This window comes from Seriola aureovittata, chromosome 5, assembly GCF_021018895.1.
Source record: "Seriola aureovittata isolate HTS-2021-v1 ecotype China chromosome 5, ASM2101889v1, whole genome shotgun sequence".
Taxonomy (NCBI): Eukaryota; Metazoa; Chordata; class Actinopteri; order Carangiformes; family Carangidae; genus Seriola; species Seriola aureovittata.
This window is the reverse complement of record NC_079368.1, coordinates 7,530,248-7,554,686: the sequence shown is the minus strand read 5'-3', so window position 1 is coordinate 7,554,686 and position 24,439 is coordinate 7,530,248. Positions and strand designations below refer to the sequence as shown.

The following is a 24,439-nucleotide window of genomic DNA, read 5'->3' as shown; positions in this document are numbered from 1 at the left end:
GTAAAAAGTAACAGACTTGACCTGAAAACAAACCAGGAGACCACAGAGCCACCGGCTGCCACCGAGGAGCCACCAGGCGGATCCTGGCCTCTCTCATGATGGGTCTACAAATAGATCCACACTGCATCACAAGCCACCATTTGATAAGATTGGATCCAAGGCAATCTGCAAAAGCTACATTTATGTTTGCGGTAATTTAATCTCCTGTAGTGCAGGTGTTGGGGGCTGTGAAATGTCTTAACTGAGAACTGAATGCACCCATGAGTCCCCTTTCAGTCCGCCCTGTGGGTCTCTGAGCAAGATACTGATCCACATGACAGAAAGGTGCACTGGGACATGGTTGTTCTTCAAAGGATGACAGTGGTTTAGTGGAGTTATGACAGATGCAAACAGGATCTGACAGCTCGTGCAATGGCTGTCTGACAGCAAGATTGCCAGCAGAGAAATTCATATTTATTCAGGGCCAATGGCAAAGCACGTAGGCAACTGGAGAAAAAAAGAAAAACTAAATAAAAAACAGACTGAAATTTGAGTTTCTTTAAATTCTCTAATTATTTAGAAGACTTCTTGCAGCACAGTTGCCTAAAATATTAAAAACAACATTGACATCCTTGGCTCTTTTATTCTCCCTTGTAGCTACACAGAGGGAGGGAGGGGGGCAAGCCTTGGAGGAGAGACGCGCAGCGGGCACCAGATGCTGGGATTGGTCGGACGCTCCACGTTGCACGAACCTAAACAGCAGCGTAAAGCAGAGACGGTCGGAGGATGAAGCAGCCGGAGCATCTTCATCATCCGAGCCAGGCGCACGTATTTGCCGCGGTGGGTGAGAAAGTCAAAATAGCAGTGTGTGACCGGTGCATGAGAGAATGGTGATAAATTAGACTGTCTTGGGATATTGTGTTGTTCCGCACCGGATCAGTCTGCTTGACAGCCAGGCGGTAACGCAGCGCCAGACAGCACGGCGCTGTTTTCTACCTTCCACTGAGGAGCATCCGCTGGCTGAAAATCTGGGATCTGATCATGGGGTTTTCCTTCTAGTAATATTGTCTGAGCTGCAACACGAACGTCGCCTGCGTCTAGAAAAAATCAAACCATGGGTTCCAGACTGAGCAGGCAGAGCAGCCTGGACAATGAGAATTTCTCCAAAAAGCGACGCAAGCTTCTGGATGGCACCGGAGAGAGCGACAGGGGCAGTCGGGGCGGCGGGGACTTTCTGTTTGCACTGATGCTGAAATCAGACAAACTGCCTGGGATGCTGCGGAGGACCAACCACAGCCCGTACATGAGGCGAGTGGCGTGGATCAAAGAGATACAGAAGCTGCTCCGTGACCGCAGGATAGAGCAGGCAACCGACGTGCTCAAATTACTGAGGAAGGTAAGCAGAACCTGCACACAGCTGCACACAGCTGCACACAGCACCCGGTAAAGTCAGACCCGTTTACATACACTACGTGCGCCACAGCTGTGAGCCTGCTCTGATGCTGATGCAGCCACGCATCCCCCACATTACTCGCCAAGCAACAGATGGAGAGCAGGCAGGTGCTCCTCATGTGCGTGAATGCAGTTTGATGTGTCCACAGGTGCCTCCATCAACCCCTGCCCTCTGACCTCTGACCCCCACCCCCAGCCCAGACCACCTCTCCCCTCGGCCACTTCCTCCAGAAGCATTTGTTTTTGTAGAAAGTAGGCCACTGGCAGAGCAGTGTACCTGTGACACATTGTTTCAGTGGCAGACGCAGCATGTGACTCAACAGTGTTCTCTCTGGCTGTGGGTCTGACATGCAGCATGTTGACGTTTGATTTGAAGGGATAACCTGCAGTCTAAATAAGGAAATGGTCAAACTGCGTGCCGTGTGTCATCGCTTCAACCCAAATTTCATTGTCCTCAGATGTGATCTGGGTATTACCACGAACAAAACGCACTCCACCATCCCCTCTGCATCTGTCTTTGTTTCCCGCACTGTGGCCAGAGTCTCACCTCTCCTCCTTAGGCTGTTCTAATACTCCCATTAGAGCGACCTGCCCCCTCCATCCCTCTCCACTCCTAATGTCTCTCTCTGTGTGTGTAATGGCCTGTGCTCCAGCAGCAACAATGTAAGCCCTGGAGTCCTGTGTTCCACAATACAAAATATTATTCTTCTCCAAAAGGTTTTATTAACTCTTAGTCAGAGGAAAAAGGTCACAGAAATGAAAATCTTACCAGCGGCTCGTTCATACTTTGTTGTGCTCCATGTGATTCTCATAGAAGATTACTTGTTTTTCCCCTGAGATTAGATATTTTTTTAGCTTCTTTGGCTGATGAAAATCTTTAAAACCCACCGGATCAGATCAAAAATGCACAAAAACATCAGTTTTTATTGTTTTCTTTAAAAAAAAAAACAACTGACATTTGTTGCAGTATGTTTGATGCAATTTTCACTTGACCAAGATAATAGTTATAAATAGATGTAGTCGTGACCTAGAGTATATCCAGCTCCACTATACTGAGTGAAGCGGCTTGTTTTCAAAGTCTCACCTGCTGTGGGATATGTAGCATTGAAAGGTGTAAAAGAATATGTAGGTGCATTGAATATGTGACAGCAGCCTCTGTGATCTCATTTGTTTGCTTTCCCTCAGGCCTTCCTCTGTCTTTTAGCTGTCGGCCAATCTAGCATTAATTACTCTGAAGCCTTGACACGGGAGAGAGTGGAACATCCTTAATCAAGCCGATGAGATAAACTAGCCAGCCAAGGCTCCATGACAGCCACATCACAGGGGACATGGGCTCGCTTCCTCTAAATGAGCTCCACTTTTATTAAATAAGCCTTACTTTATCTTTACTCGCAGCGTCGCAACCAGGCAGAGAGAGATTTCTGAGAGATTCCTGTTCTCTGGATTTAAAAGGAGTTTGTGGTAGAGTTAATTGGTGTGTAACAGTGAGCTCTGCTCCAGATATGAAAAAGATCTGAGCTCTGCTGCGGATACGGGAAGGATTCGTGGCTTCATGCTGCGCTTGCACATGACAATTGATCGTGTCTAAACTCAGATGGGGAGATATTTTTATACCTTGTTTCTCAGAAGGGCAGAAGCAGCTTCTCTCCCGCCTTGGGTTCAGTCTGTGTTTACTGTTGCCCTTGTTAAAAGGGGAGCTAATAATGTTGAGCTGCCAACCTCCCACTCAAACTGTCTGTTATAATCAATGCCGATTGTGCTCGTGAGAGAAAAAAAAGTGCGTGTGCTCAGGTGTGTCGACGCTGTATGTCTCAAAGGCTTGCCTCTCTCATTAAAGTTGCATGGACTGCACAAGTGCTCGTCGTCGTAGTCTGCCTCCTTAGCACCTTGAGGATGGACATGTTGATGAAGGCAGATTGTACAGTTCAGAACACGCAGCTGCACTGCTGACTGTTGCTTGTCTCATCACACTCAAAAGGTCATCGGAAATCTGCTCGTTTTAGTCGCTTTGATTTGTTTTTACTGCAGATGCTTCTGGATTTGTCATATTTATGAGTAAGCTTACTTGACAGCTGTCAGCTTTGACCTCTTTAGAAATGTATTCATATCCTGTTCAAATGTATTCAAAATCATTTTCAGGTGCCACTGACATATTTTTTTGCGGTGAAAAGAATGATGAAGTAAGAGAAATACCTTAAACGTGTTTAGAAAGTTGCATACAGATTGTAAACAGCATGCAGGGAAGGGTTTTACATTCTTCCAAGGAGCGTTTTGAATGATCAAGGAGAGCAGAGCAAGCATAGTTCTTAAAGTGGTTTTGTTTATGCAAACAGTACGTGCTGTGGCATGTCGGGATATGCACTGTGGCTCGGCGCCATGGAGGTGTGATAATTTATGTGTCTCCCTCTAGATTTCACTCTCCTGCTGTAGATGAAAAAGCTTCTGTCTCTGTTAATGAATATTTAAAACAAAACATTTCTTTTATCTTTCCATTTCAAGTCACATTGCCCTTGACATAGCAAAGGCTCCATCTCCATCACTAATGCATTTTATTCTCCTCAGCTCCAAAGACACTTTAATTGTAATTGCCTTGAAAGTGCCTGATTTTTTTTTTTTTTTTACAATTTCATCTTGCTGTGATTTTGATTTTCTCATGTTTCTTTTTCTGTTTTGGTAGGATCTGGGTTTGGAAGGCACCTCCCTCAACGACATCTTGTACAAAAACGCTGCCTTCCTCAACCTGGTGGACCCCATCTCACACGAGCTGCTGCTCAGCCTGGCTCGAGAGATGCAGTGTCCTAAGAAGGTCAGCTTTTACTGCGTTCTCCTTCCCATAACACTCACAGCGTATCCAGGAAAAAAAAAAAAAATCAAAGCTTGATGTTAGTATTCTGCAAAAGAAAGCATTCTCTTAAACATATTCCCCTGATGGTTTCCTTTTTGTTAAGTTATCCAGATCAATGCAAATCCAATCTGAGGATATTATCTACTTTCATTTGACAGACGGTTGAAGGGAATTCTGCAGACACATGTTACTTTTGAGGAGCTAGAAATAGGACGAGCTGTTCAGTATGAATCCCAGATCCCAGTTTGTTGAATTGTTCTCAATCTCATACCTGAAAACTCATAAACCTGAACAACCTGTGAATATCTGCAAAGTGATAACCTTGAAGGAATCAACTGAACGAACACGCTGAATAAAAATGGTTGTTTTGTGCACAGACATGAATTCATAACTCCGTATGTCTCGACCTTCTACAGTGAATATTGAATTATTTGGATGTAAGCCACGACATGGTTAATGAGCTGAAATTACCAGTGTTTGCCAGTGGCTGTGTCAAATCTCACCTCTCCTGTGTACTTCCTGTGTTTTCCCCCTCGATGCATGCTGTATGTGATTAGATTTTCTTCCTCCAGCAAGGCAGCAAAATTGTGTTTTGTTCAGGAGCAGCTGAAGGTATCTCGAATTATAACAAACCTTTTTTTTTATTTTGTTCATATGAAACTTCACAACAGTTTGTCTCTTTCCTGTCTCTTTTTTGTCTGCTTCCTACCACAGGATGCAGACACCATAAAGTCTTCTGATAAGATTTGCAGACAGCTGATCTACCACCTAACCCCGCACTCAAAGTGGCTGAGGCAGAGCATGTCCAGACGGAAATCCCAGGCCTGGTAAGCCCTTCTGTCCAGACATCCAGTCTGTAATAAATCTGCAGCTACGCACAACTGAGAACAGGGCTCTGCTGCATGTCGAGCTGTAGAGATTTCCATCTTTGTAGCTGACATTGAACTAGGGCAGAGCTGGCCACGGGCTGACCTGACGGGAACACCATGGTAACCACAGCTGTCAATCATCTATCTTTTTTAAGTGGATGCGCGTTGCCATTGGCCTTTCTCTCTTGAAAAGTGGCACAGCCGCAAATTTGTCCATCTGTTTGCTGAAGAAAAGCTGGGAGGGTATTTTTTTTAAAATACAATTGTATCGTCTTGATGAAAAGATGGAATTGCTTTTGATGTGCAAATGATGATGAGAGAATTAGCTTGTGCACAAATAGGTTTTTTGTGCGCCTAGGTATTGCTTGGTAATCCTATTCATGAATAGAAACAGGCTATCATAATTCTCGCTCGTGTAATTGCTTATTCTACAGCTGGTTAGACGCTGCACATAATGTGTTCATTTTCTGGAGATGAAAATAATCTCAGGATTGACAAGGAGACAATGCAAACACGGTGAGATGAGGCAGGTCCATTATGAGTCAGTCAGAGGTATCAACACGCACAATCTGAGGAGAGGCGAAGACATATTCACAGGGATCTGGCAGGATCAGACCCTTCACTGTCGAGCTGCACTTGCAGGGCTTTGTTGTGCTCGTGGACGTTTAGCTCAGCTCGGAAGAGGAAAGACGCAGGAATTAACTGACTCTGACAGCATCTCTGAAAATGTGCAGATACATACGATTTCTAAATTCCTAGAGCTGAGGGGCCTTCTTTTTCTTTTCTTTTTTTTTTTTTTTACTTAGTCATATTGTAGGCTTCACAAACCTGTAGAGAGAGAGACAGAGTCTGGCACCGACTGAGACAGCAGGAGCGACATGAATCATTAAAACAGAAATCCACCCTAAAACAGAATATTAATACAGTGGATGCTGTGTGCTCTGACAGCTTCGCCTGCCGCCGTGTTCATGAACAAACACCTGTCAAAGCTAGAGAGAGACGAGACCCGGCCAGCCTGCTGCTGCATGTGAAAAGGAAATTCACCTCACACACACTCGATTTCTGGTTTGTCTGGTTTAACACTTTTATAAAAGCAACTGTGTGATAATTCCCCGGGAGCACAGTTACTTTTCCATTTAGTGTTTTTACAGGAAGCAGCTGAGCTCAGGCTGTAGTGTGTTGTACTGTCATGTGGTTCTGTTGGGAGGGGAAGGTTCAGGGGTTGTTTGTGTAAAGGTTTCGGGGAGTAGGCTACACTTGTTCGCTTTCTTAGATGAGAATATTGATACCACTCTCATGTCTGGATGCTTAATCTGAAGCTACAGCCAGCAGACGGTTGGTTTAGCTTAGCATAAAGACTGGAAACAGGAGGAAATAGCTTGCTTAGCTTTGCACACACACAAAACTGTAAAAATGTTTGCAATCTTTTGGCTTGCAAAACTACATCTTGGCATTTTTACACCTTGGTTTTTGAACAGGTTGAGAAACTTTTTCTTCTATTTTTTCTATTTCCTACTTTCAGACAGAGCCAAGCTAACTGGTTCCCCCATTTCCAGTATTTATGCTTAACTCAGCTATCTGCGTCCCAGCTGTAGCTTCATACTTAGCGTAAAGATATGAGAGTGGTATCAATCTTCCCATCTAAGTCTCTGCAGAAGAGATGATCAAATGTATTTTCCAACATGTTGAACAATTCCTTTATTAAGTAGGATTTCCCTGTCCACATTAACAAGAAAAGAGAATGACCTTAGGGTGGATTTTACCTCCTTTTCACTTCCATCTTTGTCCAGCTGCAGGCAAACTGCCCTCATCTGTGAAAATATGCAACAGCCTCACCTCTGAGGTTTCTCTGTACTCAGAGGAAACAGAAACAGCTCAGTGCTTAATGCCACCGGCTTCTTCATCCCTTCATTATCCAGCATTAGCACTGCACACCGGCTGCTCTAAATACTTTACACACATTTCTGACTGGAATGCCACACTGAATTAATGTCTGAATCTCACTAATCCTGTTAATCTATCTAACTAGTTTATTTGATTTTTTTTTTTTTTTACATTTGAATGAAAGAGCTCCACAACAGGTTTGATGGAGGCAGTGACCCAGAAATGCTGCTGAGGCGCTCCCACCTTAAGGGTAATTTCATGTGAGCGGAAAAATTGCCAACACTTTGGTGACCTTTTTTAGCTTCGGTTTTCACACCGCTGTCTTCCTGCTCCATCAGGCTTACTTAACCTCATAATTATCTTCCTCCTTTGTCACCCGAATGCTCAGAAACAAGAAATACAAAATAAGCATTTAGTGGGCTCTGTCTTTGTAGTTCCCACATTGCTCATCTTCATCCACTGCATAATAAATCGTCCGTTTTTTCACCTCAAATTCACTAATATACATTATATTGCGCATTGTAGCTTACCATGCACATTAAAGCTTTCTCAGGGGCACATCAATCATTTTAACTGATTGTTTTAGCTTCAATTCCTTTGCCAGGAAAATACGACGTGCTCACAGCAGCTCTCCAGATCCAGATTTTTACCAAAACATCCACCACACAGAAAGATATGGAGGTGGTATTTGCTTGCAGGTGCTGTGTTATTGATATGGGCTGTTGACTGTGAGGTTGGACTCCCTGTATCATGAAGGACAATGCAGTGGTTTCAGTGTGAGCGTGTGTGCACTCTCACACTCTCCTTTGAACAGTTTCTTGTATATAGTACAGCAGAAAATGAATTGAAAATGTAAGTGAAATGCCGGGGAGCAGATGTGGTTTGACTCATCTCATTTCATGTCTCTCTCGTACAGATTTCAGTCTTCAGCCATCAGAGGATTGAAGTGACTAACAAAGCAAAGCTTGAACATAAAATGACTCTGCAAAAAAAAAAAAAATCCAATGCAATAATAGCCGAGGGGAGAGCTGAGGAGGAAATTAACTCCTGGAAAATACTTTAATACTTTGAGATAAAATGGATTTTTTATAACTTCTGTCATTATCCACCCACTTGTTAACACAGGCATTTTAACTGTTTCAAACAGTGTCCTTATTTGTTTAAATAGCATTTCCCCTCGTCACAATTAGCTTCACCTAACCCCGCAGATATGAATATTTATAAATGACAAGAGTGATTTGATTTACGCTGACTGAATTCAAACGCTGCCTCATTATATTAAATCACTGACACACAAAGACTGATGAGCCACACATGAAGACAAGCGACGCACTCTGCTTCTTCAGTATTTAACTGGGAACACCAAGTAGATGACTTCATTATTCAATGTAAATTGAATTGATTACTTAATAATGGAAGGGATATTTATTAGATTACGTAATTGTGAATTTAGTTTGGTAAGCACTATTACTAAAACGGTGATGCCATTTGTGTTATTACTGGCTTCAATTCATTGTTAGTGCAGGAGGGGATTATTCTCTCACTGTCTGCTGCTGTGAACATCTCTACTTAGCGACATGCATCGAATGTGATTTGATTCATAGCGGAGAACGCCGCACCTCTGCACCACTTCTTTTTTCATCTTTTTTAATCACTTAACCTATAAACTAGTTTTGTCATTTAACCTGAGCCCTGTTGTCTGTGTTCTCATGGATGTAAAGACGACAAAAAAAGCTGTCCTCTCAAAGTTATAAGCGACACTCTTGTTTCCTGGTGTCAAATTAATCCGGAGGAAGGATGGAAGAGGCTTTCTGAGAGGACGCCGCAGACGTCCATTTTTCATGCTTCCTGAGCTCGAAAAGACGAGTCTGTCTGAAAAGGAGGGAGTTGTGTGATCAAAACCCATTCGCACCTGCAGGGGAGCCGCTGCCAGGCCGTGGCCATTAGGACTTTTGTGCCTCTGGTGAAGATGAGGTTTCTGGCAATTATAAAAGGCTGGCAGGGCCAGACAATGGGTGGGTGAGGGGGTGGGAGCGGCTCACAAGACTTTGCTAAAGATGCAGCAGCCTTGACAAATGTCTTTATCTGACAGATTCTGTTCTCCAAAGCTGATTAAACTCCACTTTATCCTGGCTTCACCAGCAGGTTTTATACTTTCTTTTTTTTCCTTTTTTTTTTTTTGTTGCAATTAATTTAAACTTAAATTTAAACGTGCTCATTAGCCCACCATCTGCTTTTAAAATGAAGCTGTGGATGCTGCTGAGGGCACATCCATCTTCGATGTGACCAAAAAACACTTTAAAGCATCACAAGTGACAGGTACTGCAGTGAATGTCACAGAAAGTCACTGGGCGCTGGAGGATGTTATAATTCACTCTGACACCGAATCAGCGTTACAGGCCACTTCAGTAACAGCTCGAGTTAAACACACCGCATCCTCACGAAGGGGGAAGTACTGACTGGAAACAAAAGAGCAAGGGAGGGTGTAAATAATGCACTAATATTTTCATCTGCGGTGTAAAGCAATAACTAATGCTACAGAAAAGTATCACTTATATTCAGTCAAATCCTTGCTCTGCAAATGACCCTCAAAGCGCTTTAAGGTTTTCAGACGTTTGTGCTGTGTGTGTGAGCCAAAAAACACGTCCTGAGTTCTCCTTACTCCCACATCAAATATCGCTTCCCTCAATGACTGACATTCATTTTATAAATCAATATAGTGTCTCAAACGCACAAAAAAATCACCCAGACAAAACTAGAAAGCAGCTGGAGCGAGCAGACCTCAGCTACAGTTACATAATCCTTTAAATGTCTGATTTTAATAATGGAAATGCTTCTAAATTTTTAATCTGCATTAAAATATTCACTGATAGTGACAAGTGACACATTTTAATAAGGGCACAAAACATATGCTTAAGTACTGATTAGCTTGATTCATGATGATTTAATGCAAGGATGTATCATGAATTCCTGTTGCTGACACTAACATGTTATGAGTTTATGTGATCTCTACTGAATCATCAATTAGTGAAACATACATTCATTAATATGCCACCAAATTAGGCCCGTTAAATGTATGAGTCTGAAATGCACTTTCCTATGTAACTGGATTCAGCTAATTTTCATGGTATAGACTATGAATTTATGTATGAAGTAGCTGTGATTCAACAGTCCTTAACTGATGATCCATTAAGTGTTAACTAATCACATAAAGTCATAGTGACTTGATCATTTTCTTCAGCATATGTTTTGTACCCTTATCAGAAAGTGTTACCTGATTGTCAGATTAAAAATTTTGAAACGTGTTCCATTATAAAATTGTAAATGTGGTGCTGATGCATGAGGAATTAACTGTGCTTTACTTAAACATATGTCTTGTACCCTTGTTATAAAGTGTCAATGATGATCATACGTGTGAGAAAATCATGAAAATGCCCCATTTAGCAAATCTTTGATCTGTGTTCTTTGGCCTCATTTTGACCAAACTTCACGGGAGACATCTTGCTATCGAACAAAGAAACAAAACATAAAACAACTTTTTTTGGTGGCAATAATAACAACAACTTATAGGCAGCATTTTGTGATGTATTTCCAAAAAAAATAAAATCTCTCCTGTCCTAAAAATAAAGTGGCCAAGCATCTTCTATTCAAGTTTCATCTTTTTGTAAAACACATCATGGTTTATCTTTTAAGTAGTAAACTGTTTTGGCTCTGTGCTGTAAGGAGCTCTGTGCTCCTGGCCTTCAGAGCTTTCGGCTCAAGCTCCTGGCTCACTCGGATGTTTTGGCTCCTCTGTTTACACTAGTAAATCCCCATGCTGGAGTCTCTGTGTCAGCCTTCCGCTCCAAACCAGCCCAGTCACCCCCTCCTCTATACAACACAGGAAACACAACATAAAACCAGGGCCTTGTCCCCAAGTCACAGATAGGGGAATCATTCTAAGATCCTTTCAGCCCCTCAGCTCAAAGTTAATCTGTAATGTGCTTTTTCGTGTCTAAGAGTCATCTAAGTAATCCCACTTTCTCTCTCCTTATGTTCCCCAACAGTCTCAAGACAACCCTACAGAAAAAGCTGTCCAGTGACTCAGTCGACTTGTCCGGCATCCCTCTGTCCACTCGTGACGTCCGTCAAGTCGCCTTCTACCTCCAAACCAACAGAGACAGTGTGGTGGCTGTGGACATCAGCTTCACCGAACTCCAGGACGAGAACTTGAGGCTTCTCCTGCCTCTTCTCGCTTCTCTGCCCAAACTCAGCACCCTGGCTCTCAACGGTAACCGCCTCACCCTGGCTATCCTCAAAGACCTCACCGAGATGCTCAAAGACCCCAAGATGTTCTCCAGCCTGGCCTGGATCGACCTGGGCAACAACGTGGATATTTTCACCATGCCCCAGCCGCTGCTGGTCGCGTTGCGTCGGCGCTGTAGCCTGAAGAGCAGTTTACCAACCATCTACGAGTACACAGAGGGCCAACCCTACTGCTACCACCTGGAGACTTCTATCGAGGAGCCCAGCCTTTACGAGGAAGAAGAGGAGGACGAGGAGGAGGCGGAAGACGACGAGGATGACATGGGGAACAAATTTGAGCTGGAGCCGTGGGGTTTAGGGCAGAAGCAGCTCTCCAAAGACTTCACCCTTCACTACTGTGAGAGGTGATGAGGTATTTTCTCTCTGAGGCTCTTTCCACTGTGGATGAAATGTCGTCCCACAGCACTCCGTTACTTCCTTCGTCCTCTCGCCCTCACACCACGAGCCCAGTCACCCTTCGAGGCACGAGGGAGACCAGTGCCCACATTGTGAACTTCTCGTCGCGACACAGCTATCAAGCAATTCCTAACCATCTCTGAGTTAACCCACACAAGATAGTGACAGTCACAACGGCGGACTTACTGTGTTGGTGGATGGTGCTCTTGGGAACAAGGTGCGGTTTCATTGGAGGGGGGCTGGAAGAGTTAATGAACCGGTGCTCGCTCTCTCTCTCTCTTTCTCTTTCTCTCTCTCTCTCTCTCTTTCTCTCTCTTTCTCTTTCTCTTTCTCTTTCTCTCTCTCTCTTTCTCTCCCTCTCTCTCTCACTCTCTCTCTCTATCCCTCTCCCTCTCTCTCTCTCTCTCTCTCTCTCTCTCTCTCAGTGATAGTGGCAGCTGAGGAGCCAGTCCCAAGGAGGTTTGGATCAGTTGGTTGGATGGAGGAGCAGCATCCCTGCGGTAGCTGAAGTGGAACTGGAGTTAGTTTGGAAACAGTGGGTCCCTCTGGGTTCTCTACCAGGACTGAGACTATCTCTGGCAGGCAGGGCCTAGCTCCACATTGTGTGTTCTCTGTTAATCTCTCAACAAAAGCTATGACACAAGTTCAACAGACTATACAGCCGACGACCTGTCACGTGACGCCGGCAAAACTGCTAGGTCAAGACTTTTTGCGTTTTCCCCCCCTTTCCAAATGTCCACTTGTGAATACCCACGCAGCCCTTGTGTAGATGTAAATGAGGACACAAAACATGGCTCTGTTGTGTTTCCACAGGCTATTTTTGTGCACTTTTGGTGAACAAAGCAATCTTAGAAGACAACAGGTAGGACTCAACAATGGATAGCTGTCACTGATTGTTTTTTGTACTTGCCTAAATGCTGATATTCACCTCTTTGTAATTATTGCTCCGTTGTAGTCACCACCACAGTGTTTCAGCGCATTAATGACACCACAGCCAACTGTAATATGGGCCACTGAGTCTGTGTCCTTCCAACTGCCGTGTGTCTCTACAGATATGTTGCCATTTCCATGTGTTGAAATTCAGCGGCCCTGTGTTTGCGATGAGACGCAGCCATGACTGTTATCTGTTGGTTATAGTCCGTCTACGGTAGCACATGATGATTAAGTTAGACTGACCGAAACACTGCAATGCACTTTAAGGCACTATATTCTATTTATATTTCCGTTTCTCCATAGCATATACTCTGTGTACACTGTTTATAACTGACTGAGATATTTACAAAGCAGCAGCTGAAAGCATACCTCTCCAAGGTGAAATGACCAAATGGCTCATGATTGTTAGAAGGATCATTGAAAACACCATCACCATATATATAATAAATGTTTAAGTGTGTGTTATGTGTGTTTGTAACAGTAAAACGTCTGATTACTGCTGTAATTATTTGTGTTATTGTTATTGTTTTTGTGTTTTGTCTTTTGTCCGACTCGGTAATTATAATAATGACTCTAATGAAACTGAGCCCAGTGACCTCCTGCTGTAAGCTCGAACAGTAAACAAAAGGGGGACGTGGCTGATAGGATTACACAGCAAAACAGAAAACAGTTCAGTAAATGTGATTTTCAGTCAGGGCAGACACCTCTTATGTCGAATGTTTAATCTGAATAACGGAGCGCACTGTCCACTCGGTTTGTAGTTTTTGTTTCGTGTGTCGACGTCAAACTCTTCCTTGTTGTAGCCTGTGTGTATTTGTCTCATGCCAAACACTGACTGCCAATAAAAGATCCGATCCAAACTGAGAAGTGATTTGTTTTATTTTGAAAAAAAAAAAAAAGAAAGGAAAGGAGTGTGCTGGTGGCAATATCTGTGTCACGAGCAGAACCTGCAGCTGCTCACAGAAACAAACAGAGGATTTATTTATGCAGATTAGCCTGCAAATAGGGCAATAAAAGAAATGAGCTCAGACCGAGCTGTTTGGGATTGGCTGGGGGAGCAGTGTACTTGTTTCAGAGCCAGCAGATCATCTGTGGCGCTGTGTGCTGTCAGGGAAACGCCTGAGCTGCCACCGTTTACCAGGGAAAGGCAGGGTGGTCATCACATGAGGCCCTACCCATGATCCTCTCCTGGCAACCTTTTGTTCCTGCTGCCAGACATGGTAATGTGGCATTTGCAACAGGTGGCTCCTATAAGGTCAGGGCACAGTGTGACTGTCACACCCCCCAAGGTCCAAATACCATGAGACAGGGCAACGGAGCCCACCCCCAAAAATCTCCAGGATCTTATTACCTGACCTTTTCCCTTCAGGATTGATTTATTTCCCTGGATTTTGAGAAAAATAAGAAAAGGAAGACATTTATTATATTTATTGTGAGAATTGAAAATATGGCTCATGTGGGACAGACACAGAGAGAGTGCATCATATTTCTTCACAAACTTTCTCTGAAACTGCTCTCCTGTTTGTCTGAGTCACTATTTGATGCGATTATCTTGCTCCAGCTGCAGCATGCGCCATCACAGAAATGAGAAATAATTTATGGAAAACAGCACAGAGAAGTCACGCACATTGTTCAGAATACATTATGGCACAAAGAAACAGATCCACAGAGCAGATTTCAATAGCTGTGACCTCGGGTTAAAGAGACTGAACAGCCAGCTGAGGGCCACTCTGGCACATCCAAAAAAAAAAAAAGTACTTGCCATTATTAGTTGCTTGTCATAGACTGCAACCAGGATTTGTCTTTTTTTTTTTGTCCTTTCATAGTCGGTTTTAATCTTTTTATGTATTTAAGTCTTCATCCACTTGTTCTGTTGTGAAAAACATATGAAGTCAATGTCAAGCACTTTTTCTTCTCACTGTGCTGAACTCAGTAAATGCAATTTAAGAATGACACAGATGTGTTTCTATAAAATGCATTTTCTATATGCAAAAGTCAAATTTGAACAAACAACTGGTTTTAGTCAATTTGTGATAACTACCCTTCAAAGTGTGGACGGTTAACATTTTTCTTTCAAGACCTTTTCTTTTTTTTTTACACTGAAAAGCAGCTTGTTCCAGATGTTTCAACGCAGTATTCATTATAGCATACAACATGTGAGAGTGTGAATTCCACATAATACCAGATATGAACAAGTTATTAACCAGAGGTGGGAGTAAGTCACACATGTGCAAGTCTCAAGCAAGTCACAAGTCATGTTATATAAAAATGTCATTTTGTCAAATTACTCTCAACATTAACAAAAACTGTTGCAGCTGCTTACACCTTATAAGTCTGACTGATAGTTGACATTTTGTGGTCATGTAGAGTCTGGAACTGTGACTGCAGCCGCCCACTGCTACAATTATTATTATTAGTCTTATTATTACCTCAGCTGAAGGAGGTTATGTTTTCATCTGTGTCTGTTTATTTTTACAAAACGTTCTGAACCAATTTGCACCAAACTTGGTGGAGGGATGGGGCATGAGCCGGGGGGGAGAACCCATTGAATGTTGGTGCAGATCTGGTTAAAGGGACGGATCCAGGAGTTTCTTTATCATTTTCTTTAGTGTGTAGGACTGTTTGGCCTTGGCGAAGGTATGCGCTCTACTGAGTGCCAATCCTAGTTATTACTATTACTATATATCTCTAAGTGGAACCTGCAATGTGCTACGTTTTCTTTCCTCCTGCAATCCTATTTTTGGACTCAGCCCCTCCCCATCGGAGCTGGTTTTGTGTGTTGGCCTCGGCTCAGTCTGCCACGTCCAAGTAGGTTGTCAGGTTTGTGGGCATCGCATTAGAAATCACCCAAGCATAATGTAACACCTCAACCCTAACCCTAAAAAAAAGTCAAGTCCTTTCGAGTCATCTGTCTCAAGTCTAATGAAAACCAAATTTAAATCAAGTCGAGTCTTTTATCAGTGTTGCTCAAGCAAATCTCAAGAGCTCAAATTTGTGACTTGTCTGACTTGAGTAATGTCATGTGACTGAAGCCCCACCTCTGTTATTAACATAGTGAGACTGTCTAATAGCCTGCTATGTATTTCATGTCTCAGATATTAACATGGATCTGTACTACAAAGTCACACCATGATGTGAAAAATGGAAGAAATGAACTGGATCAGCGTTGTAATCAGTTTTCACACAGAAACACGTCAGAAATGGCATGAGAAAAAAAACATGTGCACAATCAAGAGGAAGAGTCACAGGAGGTCAGATACAATCACAGGTGAAGGCAGCAGTTTCTTCTTTGCACAGTAAAAAGTCAGAGGCCTCGTGTTTAACTGCTACATGTTGCTGTAAGTGTTCAGCTGAAGAAGCCTGTTATTCAGGGCCTTATACAATGATTCTCCAAGCAGGACGGACGCCACCTGTTGCAGCCTTTTGAAGGTCTCAGTGACCTTCAGGCCATCCTGCATAACCAGCATCCCCCGACTCCCGGTCTCAGTAACCAGCTGCTTGGCCCAGTTTCCTGGCATCAGACACTGCACAGATACAGCCGTCCTCCTTCTCCACAGCGTTGACTACGTTGTAGAAATTGCTGGCCGTTTCTTGATGGTGTCCCAAAGCTTTCAGAGCCTCAATGACATTCTGCAGTGAAAAGAGAGGAGAGAGGGAGACTCGGGTGGCACGAAGACGGTGTCATGTGTTGCTCTATCAAACAAAGGCATCGAATGTTTTACCTTGTCAAAGTTGGGTTCAAACTTCAATGCATTTTGAGAGTCGACAAAAACAACCGGAGAGGCGATCGCCTCCTTAAGGCTCTTTCCAAACCAAAGGTGGTTCATGAGCGTCTAGAAGAGAGGCAGAACAATGCACTGTAGTCTGGCAGATGGGAAAGTGATGATTACAGAATGGATTATGGACACGGTGAAGACACTCGTGAAGGCAGCTCTTGCTATGACAACAGTAAGGAGCATTAGTCTGCATCAATTTATCTTAATGGCACTTAGTGTGATTGCCATGGACACGTTACCGAGGCAATCCCAGTCGTGATCATGCTCCCACCGGTCGATCCAATCACCAGCGTCTTTGACTGAGACTTCAGCACAGTGGGGGCCATGGAGGAGGGAGGCTGCTCCCCTGCAAACACAGCAAACGCCTTGACTGACAGGACACGCAGCTACAATTCAGACTCATCAGTGTGAGAGGAACAAGAAGAAAATGATTATAAATGCAATCAGCAGAGTGCTTTTGAATAACGGAGGGTGAAGGGCATTTATTCAACCCTCACATGTGACTTTACCTTTGTTCAACAGCTGACACCTGACAGTAGAGGAGGCTGAGGCCACATGGATGTTTCTCCCTCTCTATACATATCATCACCTCTTCTTAACATGCTGCATATTTTTAATAAAACAGGCCAAATGCTCAATAAATTGCTTCATCAACAAGTGAAAATCTAAACTTCTGAGACTATTTATTTTGTATGATTGCGTTTCTATAGTTTAGAGACATTAATACAGATTGAGTATTTTTTCATCATTTTTGAACAACTGAGGAACAAGCAGCTGGTAAACACAGACCCCACACAAACCACTGCTGTATGTGTCAATCAACCCATCTCACTCTTCACTTCACTGACCTTGTTAAAACCCAAAATAAAATACAAAATAAAGAAAGTACCATTAAGAATTTGTTATTATTACTCCAATTAAGAAAACACTCCCTGTATATTCCTTTTGTTTTTCCATATATGTCACCTGTAAGGGGATATTATTATTATATATTAGAATCACACATATACATCCTCTGGATATATGTAGATATAAGTTTATAACACATGAAATACACACAGTAAAATTTGTAATTTGTTGAGAATATTTATGTGATGAATTTTTCTACGGCATAACATGTTGCAACCATATATGTTAACAATATGTTTAATTTATATAGGCAAGTTTACTAAACTGAGATAGGCCCACATATAAAAATCCTATATGCCTAAACATGTTTTTCTTATTTATCTTAAACATGTCTATCTTTCCTTTCTGGGAAAGTGGTCTCAGACTTTTGGAGCCTACTGTATATACAGTAATATCAACATATACTGACAGGCATTTGGGATGGGTAAATATTTATGTAACATATGACACTGACATATGTACAATGTAAGCATACATAAACATATATTTGTATGGGCTGGACATATATGTCAATGCATGAAATTGTTCTAATTTCTAATAGGTTTCATATATAATTTTTACACATATGTTTTTATTTTATATGTAAATATATTTGATATGTGGATATTATTATGTATTATTATGTACATATAAAACATTTGCATATGTGTGAAAAGTTTTACTCCATTGTGAAGTTTGGGGTCAGGCAGCTCATAGAGAGGGTTGAGTCCTTGTTACACACCCACAGACATCATGGACTTATTTTAGTAATGGGAGGGTGGTGCTGCCTAAGAAGTGATTTCAACACTAATCACGGATATAGAGCACGAGAAAATCCATTGTTCTTAACCATGTTTTACAGCTGACAGGTTAACATAATCAGTTTAGAAGCAATTCTTATAAAATTAGGAAAAGAGTATCAAACTGACAGAACAATGTGGAGTTTGAATTGTTAAAAGTCTCTCCAGGAGCCCAAGCAGAACAGTAAATGTGTCATAAGAAGTTACATTATATAAGGATCTTTGTTTGTTATCATGAACAATATCTGCTGCAAATTCTACTGATGGAGCTGCTCACTGGAGCCTTAGGAATTTCTACGTCTATGTTGTGTTCAATCCTTAGAAATCCTGGTTAAACAAGGAACAAAAAGTTACTCCGTGAATATAAAATTTTGTGTTACTATTGTGTTACTTGTTTTTAATGATTAATGAAAGTCATGCTGATGTGATTACCAGGAAAGATGTCGTCGACTCTTCCACAGAAGTCGGACAGCTCGTTGTTGAGGATGACTCCGGTGTTCGGAGAGAAGACCTTTGAGCCAAATCTGTGAAGGAAATACATTAAATAAACTGGATCGTGATGCTATGACACGGCAAAACCAACATTATTATTGTATGGTTAGTTTCTCACACTTTTCAGCTACTGACATGTGGTTGATGGTGCTGGTGACAGACACGGCAGAGCCGTCCTCAGCCAGCACAGACACGTGCGTGGTGCCCATGCTGTCCAGATACGGGGTGATGTTGTAGTACTGAGGATCGTGAGCCTTGTCGCTGCTGATCAAGCTCCGTAAGTGGTCGGCGAAGCTGTCCTCTGTGAATTTCCTTGCCTTCCGCAAGAAGTGCAGAGCATTTAAAAAAACACACACATCACAAGAAAAAAAACAAACTTCAAAGGTAAAATTATGATCGTATTTACAAAGCAGAACTAAATTTGAAAAAGAATTGAATTCCATTTGAAATCTCTGAGTCCTTATTTTTGTACTCTCTGATTTGATTCAAACGTAGCGCTTATTCTTTTTCAAAATAACCAGGCCAATAGAAAGATGAAGAAAACAGAACAGTCGTCCAATAATTTCACAGGCTCTGGATGTAACTTACCTAACTATGGGCTTACAACACAAACACAACCATTTAATAAAACAGTGCAACAAGACACTGCTCAAAGTTACCTGCTGGCTTTTCAAACCTAATATACGGGTCAACACTCGTACCTTCCCCCACTCCAGGAGAGAGACACGCAAGCTAACATGATGCACACATGTCTCTTGGATCACCATGACAACACGGGGAGGGTTTACAGGAGGTGTTAGCTCATAAGGACTGTTGATGTGTTGATTGACACAGAGACACACCAGTCAGTGGGCGGAGGGTCTGCTTCACTGGGGCTGAGGATTAAACACTGAACAGTTCTTCGACTGTTATTAGCAACAGACTCGACTAAAAGCATTCGCTCAAGTGTTTGAGGGATTTGCACTTCCCTTGAGTCTTTCCATTTCATGCAGCTTTATAATTTCACCTCAGAGGGAGACATTGAACCTTAAACTACTTTTACTTGAGAGCATTAGTTACTTTGCAGATTCAGATTTCTCATATTTATACGAAGTGTATGATGAACTGTAGATCGAACCTCTTAACATTATACAAAGTAGATCCAGCTACAGTTATTCTGCAAAAGAAGTAGATTTATCTTTTGATGTTTTCAGTACATTTTCAAGATAAGACTTGTACTTTTATTTTATGTAACATTTTGAAAGCACTGGTTATAAGCCAGAACTAAACTTAAGTACTGAGGTAACGGTGATGTGTGCAGCAGGAGCATGTGTGAGTATGAGCACAAACGTTCACAGCAGCGTTATATGATTCTTACTTCTTCTGAGCCGAACTGTTGATGGATGCGTTTCTTCAGTCCATTGGCAAACTTCAAAGCTTCAGCGTAGCGGTGATAAGCCAGAGTCTTTTGTTCACCTGTCAGAGACGCTGAATTCAGGCCGTATCCTGTAAATAAAAACACACTGGTTTGGTTTCTTTGCTTGTCAGTTTAGGTTAAGTGAATCCAACTTCCAAAGCTCAGCCTGGATCCTTTTCTGGCATGAAACAAAGAAACATATTCACATCGCCATTCAGTCTCCTCATGTGAGTTAACAACTCGTATATGTAATAACCAGTAAAAGCACTAATTCGGCTGTAGCCTATCTGTTGAACACATGAACACGGCTACCAAGATAGATGTGATTTGAGAGTGTAGCTGAGCAGCAGCTCTGCAGTCTGCGTTACAGCAGCAACCTTTCATGATGTTCAGGATGAGGCTGAGGATGACACCGCCTGCAGGGGGTGGAGGTATGTACATCTGGTACTCTCCCAGAGGAACAGCCCACGCATCAGTCACTGTAACTCTATACGACGCCAGGTCCTGCACCGTGAGCGTTCCTCCTGAGCACAGACATTGAAACAAATGGTCCTGCTCAGCAAAACGGAAGGAAAGCGCATCTGAGCTCCACATAATCAAGACTTTCAATGGATCCAGGCAGCTCACACCGCAGTCTGTGAGTGATCACTGCAGTGCTTCACAGACCCGATTGATTTGTTCATTTGTAATTAGATCAGTGTGCCAGGCAGAGATAGAAAATAGCTGGGAAAGAGAATATGATGAAACCCGTCTCACAATACCTGCCTCCTCTATGTCATGGATTAAATCCTCTGCTATTCTTCCCGTGTAAAAGGCGTCTGCCCCGTGATTCGCAATCATCTCAAAAGTCTCGGCCAGTTTCTCAAACTTCACTATATCACCAGTCTTCAGCAGGTTCCCCTCCTCATCCGAATACAACTTCCTAAAGGACAAATGCAGTGAGAGAAAATATAACTCAGATGTAGAAATGTGTAAATCATATAATGTTTCTGTGGGTGTGTCTCTCCCACCTTAGTGGCTGGGTCTGGTTCGTATCAATGTACGGGATGTATCGACCTTGGACTTGAGGGATAGGAAACCCTTCTCTGGCCAGCTGGATGGCCGGCTGGAAGAGGGTGGCCCACGGCAACTTCCCATAAAGCCTGTGGGCCTGTTCATAACCTCGGATTTCCCCTGGGACCCCAATCCACTGGCTTCCTGGATGGATAGGTCAGACATACATTTAATCAAGTTCTGTTTTTGAACAGTTTTGAGGTAGACTTCTTGAACTTGAGTTTTTTCCATTTTATGCAACAATATACTTTGACTACATTTCAGGAAAAAAGAAATTGTAATCTTTACTCCACTGATCTAACAGGTGAAATTGCTCGTTACATTTCAGATTAAGATTTTAAATTACAATAAAAACATACAATAAAATTTTGTGTACAAGAACTTACATTCATAATTCATTCTTAATTAACATTAATCATCTCACAACTCCCCAGATTTACCTTTGGAGGGGACCTGACCACCAAGTTGGAAACCACTGGACAAAACCGAACTGTATATAAAGCAGTTAAAACTACCTCCACCTAAAGCAACTACAGCTATAACATACTTTTTGTACATTAACTACTACTACTAAATACTACTATGTAATATTATTAATAATCTGATTATATATTTTAAATGAATTACTGCTGAAAAGATTTTCAGACTTGTGAATAATCTCTTTTAAACTGCTTTTTGTCATCTACATTGTTTCCAACAATTTATTTTATGATCAGCCTCTTTCATAACCTTATTCAATTTGGGTAAATTAGTTTATAAAAGTAACTAAATTATGTGTTAATGCAGATTGGTTTGTGTCATGAAATTCATATATATCAAGTATGTTGTATGTTTTTCTTGCTTGCTCTTGCTCTTGTGTCTGACTTTCACTTGATATGAAGTATTTTCACATTGATGTACTGGTACTTTAACTTAAGTTAAGGATCTGAGTACTTCTTTCTCCACTGAGGTAATGATGATAATGATAATAATCCTTTTATTTATGTAGCACCTTTCAAAAAAGGTGTTTTACAGTTAAAACAAATAATAAAATCCAGAACAAAAAAATAAGTTAAATAATTACAACAAATACCATTAATTAGATAAACGTGAGTTTCAAGAAAGAGACGCTGAGTTCCACCGCTGAGGTGTGTAGGTATAGTAGATAGGTAGATAGAAAGATAATGACTCTCATTATTTTTAGCTCTTGTTTGACTGGTTCTGTGTGTGTGTGTGTGTGTGTGTGTGTGTGTGTGTGTGTGTGTGTGTGTGTGTGTGTGTGTGTGGTCTTGGCTCAGAGTCAAAGTAGAAACAAAGATATTTGCATATCCAAGAAGGGACTGGTGGTATCTACAGCCCTGGACCTGACATAAATCTTTCAACTTTGTGCCCTTATATGGTAAGTGCAGCTCTCCGTGCTGAATACCTGGAAGGAAGGAGTCTGATATGAAGAGAAAAATGTTTGTCCCTGCTTCCTCATCATGCCCGAGCATAGTAACCCAGTAACCTAAAATCTAACACAACAGCCAGAGCAAGAGAAACGAGCAAGGCTCCCCACAAAGGAATCAAGAAGTGATCTTTATGTCAGAGCAGTCTGACCTGACACCAGCTGGAAGGTCTTGGGACAAGACTTCAGCAGGTCAGATTTAAACTTCCTGGGTACGGTCTCTCTGGAGTTGATGATTTTCACTTTACCTTTGAAAAAGGGGAGATGTTATCATTTAACTTTATTGGCAAATCTGGACACCGCAGCATTATTAGAGGGATGAATGAACGTGTCTGTTACCAGAATTGTCCATCACTGTGAATATGGACCCCCCTCCGATGCCCATACTCTGTGGGTTCATGACGGAGGTGCACAGCAGTGCAGCAATGGCGCCATCTACCGCTGAGCCTCCTCTCTGAAGGATGTCCCTAGAAGATGTCACACGTTAATCATAAACAAAACTCTACTTTGATTCCGAGTTGAAAGGTGTTACAACCAGTAAAAGGAGCGTGATACAATAAACTGTACTCTTCTTATAGTTTTGTAAGTGCAGACAAACAACAATACAAACAGCTGATTTATAGCGTTTTGAATTTGAAGGTAAGGTTGCTCTAAGAAATAAAATAAAAAAGTTTAAGTCCAAAAGTTGTCTCCCTGAAAACAGACCGTGCTGGTTGTGCGTAATGTGCGTAATTCACAACCATCTTACAGACCTGAACAAAGTGAATGATCCATGCCATGCCATTAGAAAAGTGTCACTCACCGTCCAATCTCTGAACATTTTCCAGAGTCTGCGGCCACTGCAGCACTAGAGAAAGTATCAGCTGGACACTTGCGCCTCACAAGCAAAGCGACACACAAAATTACAGCAACCACGCAGAGCAGCGTCAGCGCGCAACAGGTGTACACCCGCGCCTTTGACCTCGCCATGGATGTATCTGCCAGATGTTTCTGCGGGGATCATTAAAAGTTCATCTCACTTTTATAGTTTGTCTCTTCTGAAATATCTCAACTTCACTGAATGACTGACTGACTGACTGAGTGGGGGCCCGGTTGCCCCGTCAAAAGGGGCGTGCACCAGACAGCCTGGCTCCGCCCTCCGCCCGTAGCGAGATAAGAGAGGAATGAAACTTGTGGCGCATCTGTTTAGTCATGAGTGTTAACCTCAAAACATGCCTCTGCAATCAAAGACGACCGACTGTACACTTGTTGCGCACTCACGCTGCTCTGCTTGGTTGCTATGACTGTGTATTGCTGAACTCAGGTAACAGCTGGCAGGTGTGAGTTGTAGGCAAGCTCCACGGATCAGATCAAGTGTAAATGTGCTATAAGCGATCCAGATGAAAAGTCTCCACCTTTACTGTGAGTGTTCATCACCTCCGAAATTGGTCTTTGAATCCACTGACAAACTTATTTATGTTTTTCAGGGGTGTGATCCAAAAATGAAATTGGGTCACTTAGCTGGGGAAAACATGTTTTTACATAATTTCCAGGCTCCAGATTTGAGGAGAATTTGTTGTTTTTTTCTCCTCAGCAAAGCTCCAGATTACTCCGTTAAAATCAGATTCTTGTAACAGAGCCGGCATGAGGGAGCAAACCTTACCTTTTCATCATTCCTCATTTATGGTTAAGAATATGAATATATTCCCTGAGTTGCCCCCTGCTGAGCCAACAGCTTTAAGGTAAAAAAAATTAATTAAACTAAATTAAATTTTAAAAAAGTTTGTTCAATAACCAGCTTTACTGGTGCTGAACAGATGTAAAACAGAGCTTATCCTCCTAACAGACCAGTCAGGGCATGTCATGATGTTATCTTATTATGTTGCTGTGCGAGTTTTCATTTTCCCGCCCCAAATAAAAAAACAAGAAGGTCCGACTGCAGACTTTAGTCTACTATTGGAAAAAC

The 24,439-nt window shown here is 42.2% G+C and overlaps 2 protein-coding genes across 2 annotated transcripts; one reads left to right on the top strand and one right to left on the bottom strand.

Annotated features, from left to right (window-relative positions):
* The first annotated feature begins 658 nt into the window (after nucleotides 1-658).
* Nucleotides 659-13,522, top strand: lrrc75ba (leucine rich repeat containing 75Ba). The gene is made up of 4 exons (XM_056376420.1): nucleotides 659-1,375; nucleotides 4,109-4,237; nucleotides 4,991-5,103; nucleotides 11,076-13,522. Exons 1-4 carry the CDS (start codon nucleotides 1,094-1,096, stop codon nucleotides 11,680-11,682), a joined length of 1,131 nt encoding a protein of 376 aa, XP_056232395.1. The 5' UTR covers nucleotides 659-1,093; the 3' UTR covers nucleotides 11,683-13,522.
* A 554-nt stretch (nucleotides 13,523-14,076) lies between these two features.
* On the bottom strand, nucleotides 14,077-23,583 carry ggt5a (gamma-glutamyltransferase 5a). Its single transcript, XM_056376419.1, has 12 exons — nucleotides 23,297-23,583; nucleotides 22,834-22,961; nucleotides 22,647-22,742; nucleotides 21,026-21,212; nucleotides 20,777-20,937; nucleotides 20,393-20,539; nucleotides 19,977-20,104; nucleotides 18,755-18,936; nucleotides 18,560-18,651; nucleotides 16,679-16,785; nucleotides 16,386-16,496; nucleotides 14,077-16,293 (listed from the first exon to the last, which is right to left on the bottom strand). Exons 1-12 carry the CDS (start codon nucleotides 23,461-23,463, stop codon nucleotides 16,147-16,149), a joined length of 1,653 nt encoding a protein of 550 aa, XP_056232394.1. The 5' UTR covers nucleotides 23,464-23,583; the 3' UTR covers nucleotides 14,077-16,146.
* Nucleotides 23,584-24,439: the final 856 nt, after the last annotated feature.